The following is a 14,746-nucleotide window of genomic DNA, read 5'->3' as shown; positions in this document are numbered from 1 at the left end:
TTGCGAGCGTGGAAGAAAGGCCTGAACCATCACCACTTGTGCCATATTCTAGGGAAGTCCATACACTAGCGGGCTCTTTCTCAGATTTTGTTCAAGGTCACCAACTCACCATGTTTGCGAGCGTGGAATTTTATGAGTCTTCGACGAAAGCCCCTTCATCTGCGGTCGTCATATGGCACTGACGTTTTGGGAATTTTCAACTCCAGCTAGCCGGCTGATCACCGGAAAAATCCACGCCAACTTCGCTCGGTCCAACTCGGTGATTTCTGTGCTTGCATCAACTCGCGCTCCCAACGTCAAGAGGAGGTGCTCTCGATCGATTCTGCAGATACCCCCTGCGCTAACAAAATCCCAATTTTACGCTGATAGATTCCGCCGCCATGGCTCTCGTCCTCGTCGTACTGCTCTTCGCGCTCGTCTCCTCTCCGCCGTCACGCGCTGCTTCTGCAAGGGACACCATCTCCCCCGGCGAAACGCTCGGTGGCAGCGACGAGCTCGTCTCGAGCAACGGCAGGTACAAGCTCGGCTTCTTCCAAACCGGCAGTGAGTCTCCTCGCAACGCGTCCGGCTACTGGTATTTGGGCATATGGTTCAATAGGGTCCCCACCATGACCCCGGTGTGGGTCGCAAATGGGGACGACCCGATTGCTGATCCGACTACAGCGGTGCTCACGATCTCTCCGGACGGCAACCTCGTCGTCCTAAACCCGGTCACCGGATCCACCATCTGGTCCTCCCAGGCCAACGTCACAACCAACAACACGATCGCGACGCTGTCAGACGGAGGGAATCTCATCCTGCAGAAATCTCTGGACCTCTCAGGTGTGCTATGGCAAAGCTTCGACCACCCCACGAGTAGTCTTCTCCCTGACGCGAAGCTCGGTCGGGACAAGGTCACCGGGCTGAACCGCCGCCTTGTTTCAAGAAGAACTCAGTCGACCAGGCTCCTGGATCGTACTCGTTGGAGCTCGACCCCTCAGGTACTGCTCAGTTCATCCTTGTAGAGCTAAACTCTGGCGTAACATATTGGTCCAGTGGAGTCTGGAACGGCCGGTTCTTCAACTCAATACCGGACATGGGTGCTGATTCTGAATTTATCAACAACAGCAGAGAGGTGTACTTCATATCTCCCATGGGGGATGCAAACGTCGTTGCGCGCCTTTCGTTGGAGGTTTCTGGTCAGATTAAGTCGTTCATCTGGTATGCGCAGTTACAAGATTGGGTAACTGCTGCTGTCCAACCAAAATCTCAGTGTGAGGTCTATGCACTTTGTGGGCCTTACGCAGTCTGCAACGATAATGTGATCCCATCTTGCAACTGTATGAAGGGCTTCTCCATCAAGTCACTTAAGGATTGGGAGCTAGAAGATCGAACAGGGGGATGTATAAGAAATAATCCATTAGATTCCAGTTTTAACAAGACCACGGGCTCAACAGATGGATTCTACTCCATACCATGCTTCAGATTGCCCCAAAATCCTCAGAACACAACAGGTGTCCTGAACGAAGGTGAGTGTGCCCATGTTTGCTTAAGTAGTTGCTCCTGCACCGCATACTCCTTCGGCGACTATGGCTGCTACGTCTGGCATGATGAGCTGCTTAATGTCAAAGACCAGCAGTATAGTGACCTTACTAGTACTAAGGTGGAAATTCTAAAGGTTCGCCTTGCTGCAAAAGAATTGATAAGGTGGAAAAACCATAGGAGGGAAATGCTAGTTTGGGTTGTTACCAGTACAAGTGTGGCTTTGTTTGGACTTGTCCTGCTACTGATGATTTGGAGGAACAAAAAAAAAGCAGTATTTTCGCACGATAAACAATATTCAGGGTGGCAACGGAATTGTTGCATTTAGATACACAGACTTGAAGCATGCAACTAAAAGTTTCTCAATCAAACTAGGGAGCGGTGGTTTCGGCTCTGTTTACAAGGGGGTTTTGGCTGACTCAACTGCCATAGCAGTGAAAGTTCTTGACGGTTTCCGTCAAGGGGAGAAGCAATTCAGGGCGGAAGTGAGCTCAATCGGAATCATCCAACATGTTAATTTGGTGAAATTGATTGGTTTCTGTTGTGAGGGAAATAAGAGATTGCTAGTTTACGAGTACTTGCCATATCATTCTCTTGATGCTCATCTATTTCAGAGAAGTGCCACATTTTTGAATTGGAAAACAAGGTATCAAGTGGCCCTAGGAGTTGCCAGAGGACTGGCATACTTGCACGAGAGTTGCCGGGAATACATCATACACTGTGACATTAAGCCACAAAACATACTTCTTGATGCATCATGCACTCCAAAAATTGCAGACTTCGGAATGGCAAAGTTCATGCAAAGGGACTTTAGCCGAGCCTTGACCACAATGAGAGGTACTATAGGTTATCTTGCACCTGAATGGCTTAGTGGAGTGGCTATTACAACAAAAATTGATGTTTATAGCTACGGGATGGTGTTATTCGAAATTATATCAGGAAGTAGAAACACATCTGAACAGTGCAGTAGTAGTTGTGATGACAATGATGTTTATTTTCCTCTGCTAGTCGCAAATGGTATTCTTAAGGGAGATGTGCAGGGTTTGGTAGATCCCAAGTTGTGTGGAGATGCCAATTTGGAAGAGGTAGAACGAGTTTGCAAAATTGCTTGTTGGTGCATCCAAGATAAGGACTCCGATCGACCAGCTATGGGTGAGGTTATTCAGATTTTAGAGGGTCTACGTGAGGTCGATGTGCCTCCACTTCCAAAAATACTTCAAGCTGTTGCAGGAAGCCCACATTAATGTTTTATTTCTTTTGTGGAAATAAGTATTTGTTTTTGTGTGGACAGTAAATTTGATTTGAGAGTGAACTCTTGTAATGAATGAGCGTATCTAGCATTCAAGAATTATGGACAAATATAAGAATATCTGGCATAATTCACCCCTCATCTGACTCATCATTAATTTACGCTTGGTAATTATCGACAATTGTTCCAGCAACAAAAAAAATATTTTGGAACAAAAAAAATAGTTATTAGATCTTATGTGACGATTTGACTGTCAGTCACATGTGTGGTGTGACTCCAAACATTTGCGGAAAACTAGGTTGCCAATTTGCAAATTTGCAGCCTTGAAGAAGCCCAAATTGATCTAAGCCCAATTAGCTCGAATAGTTCATACTATCTCGGCCCAGCGAAAACGCACAGGTCGTTGCTCTAACAGCCCAGCCTATAGTAAACTTATTATTTATCTATACTATAAAGATTGAAAACAATTGAAAATCTTTTTCACCCAAATTTGGCATGTCGTACCTCTCACGCTGGACCCACTCGTCGAACTTGAGGGAGGTGGGAGGAGGTGGAGACCCATAAAAACATCAAGTTGTACCCACGGTGTCCAACTCTCTTTTTTTTTTTTTTTTTTTTGCTAGACGCCCGCGGACTCCTCACCTACGTTGAGGGGAAGGGGTGCGGCACCCCGGGGACAAAACACAGGCGGCGACCGCAAACTCCGCGCGCTCGTCGAGGGGAGGAGGGGCTTCGCCGGGAAACGGGACGCCGCGCTCGAGTTCAGGGGAGGAGGTGCTGCACTGCGAGGGCGAGACGGCGGCGGCTGCCATGAGCTCCGCGCACGCACGAGGGAAGGGGCGCATCGCGAGTCCAAGTCCAAGCAGCGCCCCGCTGACTCAGATCTGCGGCCGGTGAGCAGCTCGTCTCGTTGGCGACCTCACCTAGGCCTGCAATGCAGCGGCCTCGTGCAATTGCAGTCCAATCCGTGCAGTTGTATTTCATTTTATTTCTTTTTAAGTGAGAGGGAGAGTGGATCCAATACGAATCACTTGATTTACCCATATAGAATCACGCGAATTGCATTGATTTGGCCTCGTCTAACAGCAAGACACGGCGGGGGCATAGACGATGGCGCAAGGCCTTGTGACAGCAGCACGCCTGACGGGAGAAGGAAAAAGTCATGATCTTTCTCAAGACACTGATCTTGATGACGTGATGTAGCCACCGAAGAAGGTGAGTCTTACTAATTGTTTATAGATGCAGTGCTCATCCATACTTATTTCAAGATAATGCTTTTTATTCCACACATATTTTTTTTGTTCCAACAATTATTTTACATAAATTATTGGCTACTGATTCTGTAGTTGCTTGTCTTGCTGGTTTAGTTTACTCAGTTAACTGAGCTCACTCTGCAGACATACATGCAGTTTTAAGTTAAAATGTGTTGCTTGAGATAATGATATTTCAATTTAATACCCCAATATGTCAACAGATATGCTACATAAGATTTCAGAAAAGGATATATGTTAGTGATGCCAAGAGATGTTTTGCGTACATGGTGGGCAAACAACATTTAAAGTCTCATATGTCGTTAGCTTGCTCTTTAGATTTAGGTATGTTTAATAGATTTTTGAAATATTAATTTTCAATAAGTTTTTAAAATTACGTGCGTGTCGCACGTATTACTAGTTGAAAGAAAAGAAAAAGGAAAAACCTGAGCCATCACCCACTAACGGCTCAGAAAGCCCAGGCCACAAAACATCAGCCGCCCGCAACGATGGCCGCGCCCGCGCGCAGGTGGCTGCCGTCTCCACCCATGCCCGGGAACCTTCTCCCGAGTGCTGAGTCCAGACTCCCTGAGGCAGCAAAGGCACGGCAGCATCGTGTTGGCCGTGCAGCTGAGCAGCGCGCCGGTGAGGGCCACGACGTCGATCCGCGGAGAAGGCCAGAAGGGAACGGCCATCGCGATCGACCACGGTGGTGGTGCGCCGGTGCCGGCGCCGAGCACCGTGTCCTCCCGCTCCTGACGAGGAAGCAAGGACCAGGCGGCCAGCGGGCGGCAGCTTCCGCTGGCGGTGGAGATCCCGACCGAGAGCGGCCTCGAGTTTTTCTTAGAAACTTTTATGCATGTTTCACTAACGTGGTTTCGGCACATGATCCATGAAAAATAGTAATTTTTGCTTAGGTGCTGTAGATTTTCAGAGCTTTATTTGCAAAGCCACGAGCGAACTGGACGCTGCCTTTTGTTTTGTTTTTCGGTGGTGTTATATTTTCATGAATCCGTGTCCCCGTTTGGTTAGTCCGTTAGTTGTAGCACACCTAGCGCTACAAAAAAAATTTACATACATATAGTATTAAATGAAGTTTATATGCAAAACTTTTTCACATATGACTGCAACTTTACACGATGAATCTAATGAGACTAATTAATCCTTTTAGTTAGTAGTATCACTCCCTCTTATGACTCTCTTTGTCTCTGATGACTAAACTGTTGACAGTGATCCCTGCATCTCTGGGCTGCAACGTTCGGAACGCACGCCTGTCAAACTTTATGCTTTGGGTGTGTTTAGATCATATAAAAAAAATTGGACGAAATTCACTGTAGTAATTTTCAACCGAAAATTAGGACTAAATATATTCTAATTATAAAACTAATTACACGGATTGACGGAAAATCACGAGACGAATTTGTTAAGTCTAATTAATCCATCATTAGAAGAAGTTGTTTATTGTAGCACAACATTGTCTAATTATGATCCAATTAGGATTAAAAGATTGATCTCGCAATTACATCCGAGGGTTATGGAATAGGTTTTGTTAGTTATTCACGTTTAATACTCCTAATTAGTGCTTAAACATTTCAAGTTACTGTGGCGCTGAAAATTTTTTAAGATCTAAACACACCTTTGTCTGAATGATTGCTTGCTATTATTTTAGCAGTAACAAGGCTATAAAACAATTCAGCGCCCTGCACCTCCATTGTTTGTGTTAAACAAATGCTTGCATCTGACACGCCATGCAGTCGCCACATGCCGCTGATTTCTATCAAGAACTGGGGATTTGCAGGGTAAGGGAGTTTTGTCCTTGCCCAGGAAGCTTCCTCGATGCTTCCTTCCCGTTAATCAGGGCAACTTTATGGTTATTTTTCTTCTCATGGATCAAATCAGAGCTGGGTTCAGCTTGAAAAAACCAATCCATGCAGCTATTCGCTCTCACTTTGATTTGTTCTATGTAAAAATAGTCTAAATTTGATTAAAAAATCCGGAATATGTGTTGACATTAACAATAAAAGTTATCACATAATCCGGAATATTTGATCTTGGCATGCCAAGTTCCAGAGTAAAAAGTCTAATAAACTTTGTGCAAACACAATTTAAATCTACCAATAGTATGCTTATCCACACAAAAAAATATCACCAAAACACTTTTATGATACTGTTTGACCGAGTTCTTGATGTGGCATTTTGACCGCTGCTAGGAACTGTAGCAACTTTGACTATTAATTAGATGTATTAGTCTATCAACCCGTGCTCCCGCACGAACTAGTTAGAGATATCTAATAATTTTCTATCTCACACTCTCTTTAACTAATTAAATATTCTAATCCATTATTATAAAGATATATATTTATCATTATGTAATTGTAATAAATGTAATAGGTTTAGTTACTAACAATTTTTTCTCACTTTGCATCATACATCCATATATGTTTGATATGTATTTAATTGAACACTTTGTTTGAGATATGTGGACAACATGAAAATTAGTATTCTTATCTCTTCTCTTATACATGAATATACGGTGACACACAGTATTTTTATATAAATAATAATATAAATAATAATATAATAATGATAAAAATAGTAATTTATAATTTATATCGATGCTCTTTAAGACTTTATTATAATAATATAATTTCAATTCAAATTTGGGGTTTATTTCAATTTTTTTATTATGATATCACTGGATAATATATACGAAAATTTAGGGAGTTATTAGATATTATTTTATAATGATATAAGTGGGTAATTTACATGAAGATTAGAGGGTTACTTTAGATTATTTTTATAATGACAGAGGTGAGTAATTTAGATACATGTGTAGGGGGTTACTTTAGTTTATTTTCATAATGACAAAAGTGGGTAATTTATTAGGAAAAAGATACCGGATCCCATGGCTATTATGATTAGAGTTGCCGAATTGATGGCTAGATGTTTCTGATTTTTATGAGAATTTGTAGAATTTCTCTATTTTTTTAGACTGTCCACCTAGGATACTAGGTGTCATTACCTGAAGGATTCAAAAGAAGCCTCCAATTAGTAATAGTAAGATCAAATAAATGCAGTTTGCAAAACTAACTCCATAAGCCCTGCGCTAGGAACCATGAAGAATCTAATGGGGACTTTGACTGCGTGATTAGAAGATGGTTACTATAGCATCACTGTGGCCAATCATTGATTAATTACCGTCATTAGATTCGTCGCGAAAAATTATATCTATTCTAACAAAGATTTTACAAATAAACTTTATTTAATACTGTATGCATGCAAAAGAAATTCGTGCTAGAAACTAGCACATACAAATCAAACAAGGCCTCATCTTCCTGCGATAGCGACTAGGTGCACGCCGAATGTGATCTTCCGGCGATAGCGACTAGCACACACAAATTCGTCCATGCAAATAAACTATGGCCGTGTTTAGATGCCGTAAATACAAAACTTAAATTTTTTTTAAATCGCTTGCATGGTGTATTAAATGTAGTCGAAAAATAAATCGTATTATAAAAATGGATTGTAAATCGTGAGATGAATCTAATGAGCCTAATTAGGATGCGATGAGACACTAAATTGCTACAGTAATGCTACAGTAAACATGCTTTAATGATGAATTAATTAGGCTCATTAGATTCGTCTCGCAGTTTTCAGACGAGATCTATAATTAATTTTGTGATTAGTCTATATTTAATACTTCAAATATTAAAAATTCCCTAACAAAAACGCAAAAACGCAAAATACAAAATGATCTAAACACAACTTTGCTTTCTTCTCTACGCTCCAGATGGGTCAACGATAGCGACTAGGTGCAGGCCGAATGAGATCTTCCGGCGATAGCTGCAAGCAGCCTTGGCGTGGGAGGCATGTCTACCTCCACAAGACCTTCAAGGATCTGGACCACCCTGCCCATCGCCGGCCGGTCAGCCTCGTTGTCCTGAATGCACCAGCAGGCGACCTTGCACGCCCTCTCCACCTCCTCGACGACGGCGTCGCCGCCCAGCCTCCAGTCCACGAGGCACATCACATCCCCCTCCACGAGCCTCCGCGCGACCAGGACCGGGAAGTAGACAACCTCGTCGTCATCGTCCTCGCCGCCGCCGCCTCGACAAGCCTCCGAGTTCATCCTCCCGGACACGATCTCCAGCAGCACCATCCCGTAGGCGTAGACGTCGACCTTGGGCGTGACGGGCATCCCGCTGATCCACTCCGGCGCGAGGTACCCGACGGTCCCCCTGGCCGTGGTCAGCACCCGGCTCAGGTCCCTCGCCATGAGCTTGGCCATCCCGAAGTCGGCGATCTTGGGGCGGAACGACCCGTCCAGGAGGATGTTCTGCGGCTTCACGTCGCAGTGGATGACGCAGTCCCGGCAGCTCTCGTGCAGGTACGCCAGGCCCCGGGCCACGCCGAGCGCCACCCGGTACCTGGTGCCCCAGCTCAGGGCGGCGGCGGCACCGCCGCCGCCGCCGCCCCGGAAGAGGTGGACGTCCAGGGAGAGGTTGGGCATGTGCTCGTAGACCAGCAGCCTCCTGTCGCGCTCGCAGCAGAAGCCGATCATCTTGACCAGGTTGGTGTGCTGGAGGATGCCGATGGAGCCCACCTCCGCCCTGAACTGCTTCTCCGCCCGGCACGAGCCGTGGAGCCTCTTGACGGCGATGGCCGTGGACGCGTCCAGCGACCCCTTGAACACGGACCCGAACCCGCCGGCCCCGATCTTGTCTGAAAAATCCCCGGTCGCTCGCTGCAGATCCCTGTACCTGAACGCGATCAGCCCACCGTCGCAATGTTGACGATGATGCTGCCTTCTGTTCCTCCTGGCCGTCACCACCAGCACCAGGACGAGCACCGAGACACCCAGAGCAGCAGCGCCTGCTGCAATGGCGCCTCCGATGACCATCCCTCTGCTCCTCTTCCTCGTCTGAAACTCCTTGGCAGAGAGGCGAAGGTGAAGAACCTCGCCGTTGCCGGCGGCGGCATCGGCGACCTGCAGGTGCCTCACATTGATCAGGCCACCGAGCCACACGGAGCAACCGCCGGCGCCGAAGGAGTACGCGGAGCAGGAGCAGGTGCTCAGGCAAGCCTGCTCGCATTCGGCTGCGCTGCCCACAGGTACGCTGCGTGGATCGTACGGCAACCTCACGGCCGCCACGGCGTAGAACCTGTCCGCCGCCGGCCCGGCGGCGCTGCCGTTGCCGCCGACGCCGCAATCCAACGGGACGTCCCTCTGGCATCCGGCGGTTCTGTCGCCCTGCTCCCAGTCACCGGGCGCCGCCACGGAGAAACCCCTGAGGCAGCTGCACGGCGACGGCGAGGCCGCGTCGTCGTCGCAGAGCGCGAACGGCCCGCAGGCGGCGTGCGCGTCGCATCGGAGCTCCGGGTGCCGGTAGATCTCGATCCACTCCTGCGTGCTCTCCTGCCAGAGGAGGACCTTCCGCTGGCCGGACACGTCCAGGAAGGTGTACACGTCGTCGGCCTCGTTGCGCAGGTGGTACGCGAAGGACACCTCCCGGGAATCGTCGACGAAGGTGAAGGCGAACAGGTGGCGCGCCGCCATGCCCGGCACCGAGCTGAAGTACTGGTACTGCTCGTTCCAGTCGCCGCTGGACCAGTACGGCACGGACGCGTTCCACAGCATCCGGACGACGCCGGCGAGGCCGAGCTCCATGGAGTAGACGCCGGGGGACTGGTCCAGCAGGCTCCGCCGAGAGACGAGGCGGCGCGACCAGCCGGTGGCCTTGTCCAGCCCGATCGTCGCGTCGGGGAGGAGGGTGTCCGCCGGGTGGTCGAAGCTCTGCCACAGCGCGCCGGCGGCCGAGCCGCCGCCGCGCAGGACGAGGTTCCCGGTGTCCAGGAGCACGAGCGCGGTGGCGTTGGCGGCCGCCGCCGTCACGTTGGCTCCGGTGGACCAGACGGTGGCGTTGGTGGCCCTGTCGAGCTGCACGAGGTTGCCGTCTCCGGCGAACGTGAGCTCGGATGAGCTTGGGTCCGCCAATGGCGCCTCCCTGTTTGCCACCCACACCGGAGTGAACACGGGAATCTTGTTGAACCATATGCCCAGGTGCCAGCGGTTGGTGGTGCGAGAGGACTCGCTGCCGGCGCCGGCAGGCTGGAAGAAGCCGAAGGCGAACTTGCCGTTGCGGGAGACGAGCTTGTCGCCGGCGGCGAGGGACTGGCCGGGGATGAGTGCCTTCGTGATGGTGGCGGCAGAGCTGGCGGGAGTGGTGGCTGAAGAGATGTAGCGCCGCCACTACCAGCAGGAAGAGGGGACGCATAGCGATTGTTGGCAGGCAGAGTATAGCTTGCTGCTAGGAGGAAGATAGTTGAGCGACGGCAATGGCGTGGCTGCCGGCTGCTGCTTCACCCGGTTTCAATTCATCATCACCTCCCTGGTCACAGGATGCTGAGGTGGCGTCTGTGTGGTGCTCGTTTCCCACTTGGCGGATTGTTGGTGTAAAAAATTTGTGAGCCTGGTTGGATAGCAAATTATTAGGCATGACAAGAGGGACTGATGTTGACCTCGCTATGTACGTAGAAAACCTTCTTCGGAGATTTTGCGTCTTCCAAGGTCAAATTATTCTAAGTTTGACAAAAAAATTATAGAGAAGAGTATTAATATATGCCATGTTAAAAATCATATTAAGAAAATATATTTCATAATGAATTCGATGATGCTCATTTGATAAAAAAAAATGGAATAGTTTGACTTAGAATAAACTCTTGTTCATTGCAATCTCAAAAAAGAAAACTTTAATTCCTTGTGTCCATGGCCAGGAGGAGTATCTCTGATTCTCGATTTCAACCTTCAGCCACCAATATATGCATATGCCTATGGGATCTCGAACTTTTATGTAAAAATACCATTAAAAATTTTGATACCATTTTATTTATTTTGTTTCTAAAATCATGATGTAACCAAAACCATTTGTCAAACTGACATGTTCTCCTTGAAACGATAAAAACAAAAGAAATTGAAACGAGTCAAAGTGCCATATTCGGAAAGGACGAATAGCACACTAGAATTGAAGCGCGTGGATTGAGAGGAACGCACGCGCCGCCGGCGCTGGCTTTCTCTGACCGGCGGCGGCGCCCGTGCACGGCCTGCCGGCCGAGCGAGAATCTACGCAAAACATGCATGATGCATGGAACAGTGGCCGTCTCTGTCAAATTCTAGTCAAGTCTAGCAGCAAGTGGGCATGCGGCGGCTGCGGTCACGCGGACTTGTTGTAGTCGGTCGTATCGATTGCGTGCCCCCTCCCTAACGCCAGGGGACGCACAAATCGAAGCCCCGCCGATTTGAGCTTCTCGCAAGGAAAACGGCTCCGCAATCTGGCGCGGAGATGACCAATTGTGGCAAGGCAACACTTGAGCAATCTTGGACGATTCAAGTTTCAGATAAGAGCATGGGCAATAACCCAGCCCGCGCGGTCGGCTGGGAGCTCTGCTCTGTGCCTGCTCTGCGCCTGCTGCTGGCTAGGAGTGGGCGGCAAGGGGCATGCGGGGCCACAAGCAGAGGCGCACGCGCCCGCAGCAGCCGGCGGCAAGCGAACCGCCCGTTCTCTTCTCTTTCCTCTCTTCTCTCTCCTCCACGTGAGATTCCGCCAGCTTGTAGCCTCCCATAATACCTGCTCTAAGCTAGGACACGTAATTCCGGGGAAAGGAAAATAAAAAAATGGTGTCCCATCTGATGGCCGGGCCGAAACGTAGGAGCACATTTCACAGCTGGGACAGAATGCGCACAAGTCCGGAGAGGAAGACGAGGTGATGGAGGCGGCGGATTAAAATGGGCCCAAAGTTGGTCACTTGCAGAGAATATATGGGCCGACTAAGAATAGAGGCAGAAACAAGCCCATCTCACTGGCTGTGAATGGATTGGCCCAATTCTACTGTTTATCCCCTGAATTCTAACTGTTTACAAACCGTAGGCTGAAATCGACATCAGCGACTTGATGCCTTCACAACGCGTGGTTGAAAACAGTCAAGGCAGTAGATATCGCAAGTACAAAACCATTCAGCCATTCAGGGAACGGGACCCAGATCATTTTTCCATTTAATTCGAGTGAGGCCAACATCCAGAGCACTACCAAGATACACCAACCAGGCCGGCAAGAAACGATTCCCAGTCCAGTTGTAGCAGAGCAGACTAGCAAGGCGACAGGCCAGAGAAATCGAAAGAACGCTGACGAAGAGCACCATCGCTCGCTCAGGCCCTCTCGCCCCTGATGCGGCGCGCGAGCTGGATGTCCTTGGGCATGATGGTGACGCGCTTGGCGTGGATGGCGCACAGGTTGGTGTCCTCGAAGAGCCCGACGAGGTAGGCCTCCGCGGCCTCCTGCAGCGCGGCGACGGCGGAGGACTGGAACCGGAGGTCCGTCTTGAAGTCCTGCGCGATCTCCCGGACGAGGCGCTGGAAGGGGAGCTTCCGGATCAGCAGCTCCGTGCTCTTCTGGTACTTGCGGATCTCCCGGAGCGCGACGGTGCCGGGGCGGAAGCGGTGTGGCTTCTTCACGCCGCCGGTGGCCGGCGCCGACTTGCGCGCGGCCTTGGTGGCCAGCTGCTTCCTCGGCGCCTTGCCGCCGGTCGACTTGCGCGCCGTCTGCTTCGTGCGGGCCATGATTCGACGGCTGCGCGGGGAGGTCGGAGGATCTGGGGGATTGGAAACTGGAACACGAATGGGCGGCGGACGGAATGGCGATTCGATTCGATTCGAGGTTGGCTATTTGTAGCTGTAGGAAGCCAGGAGGGCGGGATCGCCAAAATTTTGGGCGGCGCGGGCGGCGGGAGAGGTTTTGGCCGTTGGATGGAGATGGACGGTGGAGCGCTACTGCTGGTTTGGCGATCCGTGTGATGCGCGATGGAGGCGGGCCATTGGCTGAGGCGTCCTCGGCGGGGATCGCGGGGGTCCCACATGGTTGTTTCGGCCGCGGCCAGTGGGCTGAGCTCGGCGAATGCTGGAGGAACGGGCCGGTGCAGCCCAGCAGCGGACGGCCGGCCTGCCAGAGGCTGAGGCAAGGCGTCACGTTGTCGTGTGGGCCCGGGTTGGAAATGACTTGATGGAGGACAAGATCAGTTAGATGACTTGATGGAGTTCCCTCAAAAAAAAAAAAAGATGACTTGATGGAGGATTTTACATCAGTCATCTGATACCTTCCATGATCTAACAACCTCCACTCACGGACTCACATCACCACCTACCTGATCACAAGCTAATCTTCTTTTATGAACTGACCCATCTCCCTTGTGTTAGGCACCAGCTTTCTCACGGCGCAAAAACATAGGATGTCCTTTTGAGCTAGCTTGAGTGAGACAAATCTAGTTCGTCGCCACCTCTCCACACTTTCATCAGATAAAACTGGGAGAGTAAACGGAGTCAGGTAAAACTGAAAAGAGATCCACAACGAACTTCTTTTCAATGTATATAAGGAGTATGGAACATTAAAAAAATTGTGATTGCATTGCGCTAGGTTTTACGAGAAATTCTATTCCTCACGCGCGATGCTGCGTGCTATCCTGTCGTAGAAGACGAGCGCGACCCACTGTTTATCTTCCTCACAGAGACTAGCGCATTTGCACTGCGGAACTACGACCTAGGGGAGAGGGAGAGGGTGAAGCAGCTGCCGGCGAGGGTCAGGATGGCAACGGCGCCCCGTCCCGACCCCGAATTAAGAATCGGTCAAATATTGGCCCGGTCCTAACCCCCAGTGGATCCTCGAAATCTTTCGAGGACTCCGTGGGTATGTCGGTCACTGACGTATATACTCTTTAAATCATCTTATCGCATCACACTTCGAGCATGTTTCATCACAAAACAAAAATTATCTTGAGATTCGACATACACATAATACACCATCATTTGTACAACCCTGAATTGGAAATTCGATTTCCCAGGGTCTTGGTCAGCTCTTGATGCAGATCGTTCAGAGGTAGAGCTCGTGGTCAGAATTTGCAAGAATAAAAGAAGTGCTGCAAAAAAAAACATAATCTCCAATATTGCTCGGCGTAAGCAAGAATCAAAGTGCCGCAAAAAATGAAGCAGAACCAGCACCAAGGATGCACTTAGATCGAGAAAACAGTAGCATTCTTTAAGAAAAGGAAATCAGATCGAATAAGTGCTACTTCTAGCATACTCGCAAAAAAAAAAGTGCTACTTCTAGCAGTCTAGAAGAATAGAAGATCAGGCTTTCAAGCATATGGAAACCTGGATATCGGAGTAGCAGGGAAAGCGGTCAGAGCAGAAGCCGTGGAGGTAGGCGCGATGAGAAGGATACACAGAGTGGTCCACATCAAGCGACCTAGCTGATGTATTCTGTGGTCGTTGACAAAAGTTCCAACTTCCAAGCTTAGTCCCTCAGTGTTCCAACTTCCAAGCTTAGTCCATCAGTTTAACACTGTAACTGTTGTAACACAGTGGGTTGGCGTACGTTTCGTTGTCACCGTGCCGTGGACGATCCGTCTCGCGGAACAGAAGTACATAGCTCAACCGAAACCGGCGACAAGAGGGGGTGAATGGAAGCCGATCAAAATTTCTTTCGAAATTGATCCGTCGGTCTATATCCCGAAAATCACCACAAACCCTCAAATCCTAGATGAGGTGTGGAGTAGCTTATAGAAGAGCTAAACCAACACAAATCACCCCTAGGAACGAGCGAGAGAAAACACGGAAGCTATCGAGAAAAACTGCAGACCTTACAGTCAGGGACCGGTCAGACCGCTCGCTCTGGGCGGT

The 14,746-nt window shown here is 49.3% G+C and overlaps 2 protein-coding genes and 1 pseudogene across 2 annotated transcripts; 1 reads left to right on the top strand and 2 right to left on the bottom strand.

Moving 5' to 3' along the window:
• Positions 1–350: 350 nt before the first annotated feature.
• LOC120640958 lies at positions 351–2,802 on the top strand (annotated as a pseudogene).
• Positions 2,803–7,789: 4,987 nt separating this feature from the next.
• Positions 7,790–12,216, bottom strand: LOC120640116 (G-type lectin S-receptor-like serine/threonine-protein kinase At2g19130). Its single transcript, XM_039915997.1, has 2 exons — positions 12,199–12,216; positions 7,790–10,270 (listed from the first exon to the last, which is right to left on the bottom strand). Exons 1-2 carry the CDS (start codon positions 12,214–12,216, stop codon positions 7,829–7,831), a joined length of 2,460 nt encoding a protein of 819 aa, XP_039771931.1. The 3' UTR covers positions 7,790–7,828.
• Positions 12,031–12,710, bottom strand: LOC120640962 (histone H3.2). Its single transcript, XM_039916906.1, has one exon. The coding sequence runs from the start codon at positions 12,632–12,634 to the stop codon at positions 12,224–12,226; it is 411 nt and encodes a 136-aa protein (XP_039772840.1). The 5' UTR covers positions 12,635–12,710; the 3' UTR covers positions 12,031–12,223.
• Between the last annotated feature and the right edge of the window lie 2,036 nt (positions 12,711–14,746).

The sequence above is a fragment of the Panicum virgatum genome, chromosome 7K, assembly GCF_016808335.1.
Source record: "Panicum virgatum strain AP13 chromosome 7K, P.virgatum_v5, whole genome shotgun sequence".
NCBI classification, from domain to species: Eukaryota; Viridiplantae; Streptophyta; class Magnoliopsida; order Poales; family Poaceae; genus Panicum; species Panicum virgatum.
The sequence above is the reverse complement of the archived record's forward strand: the minus strand, read 5'-3'. Positions and strand labels throughout refer to the sequence as shown.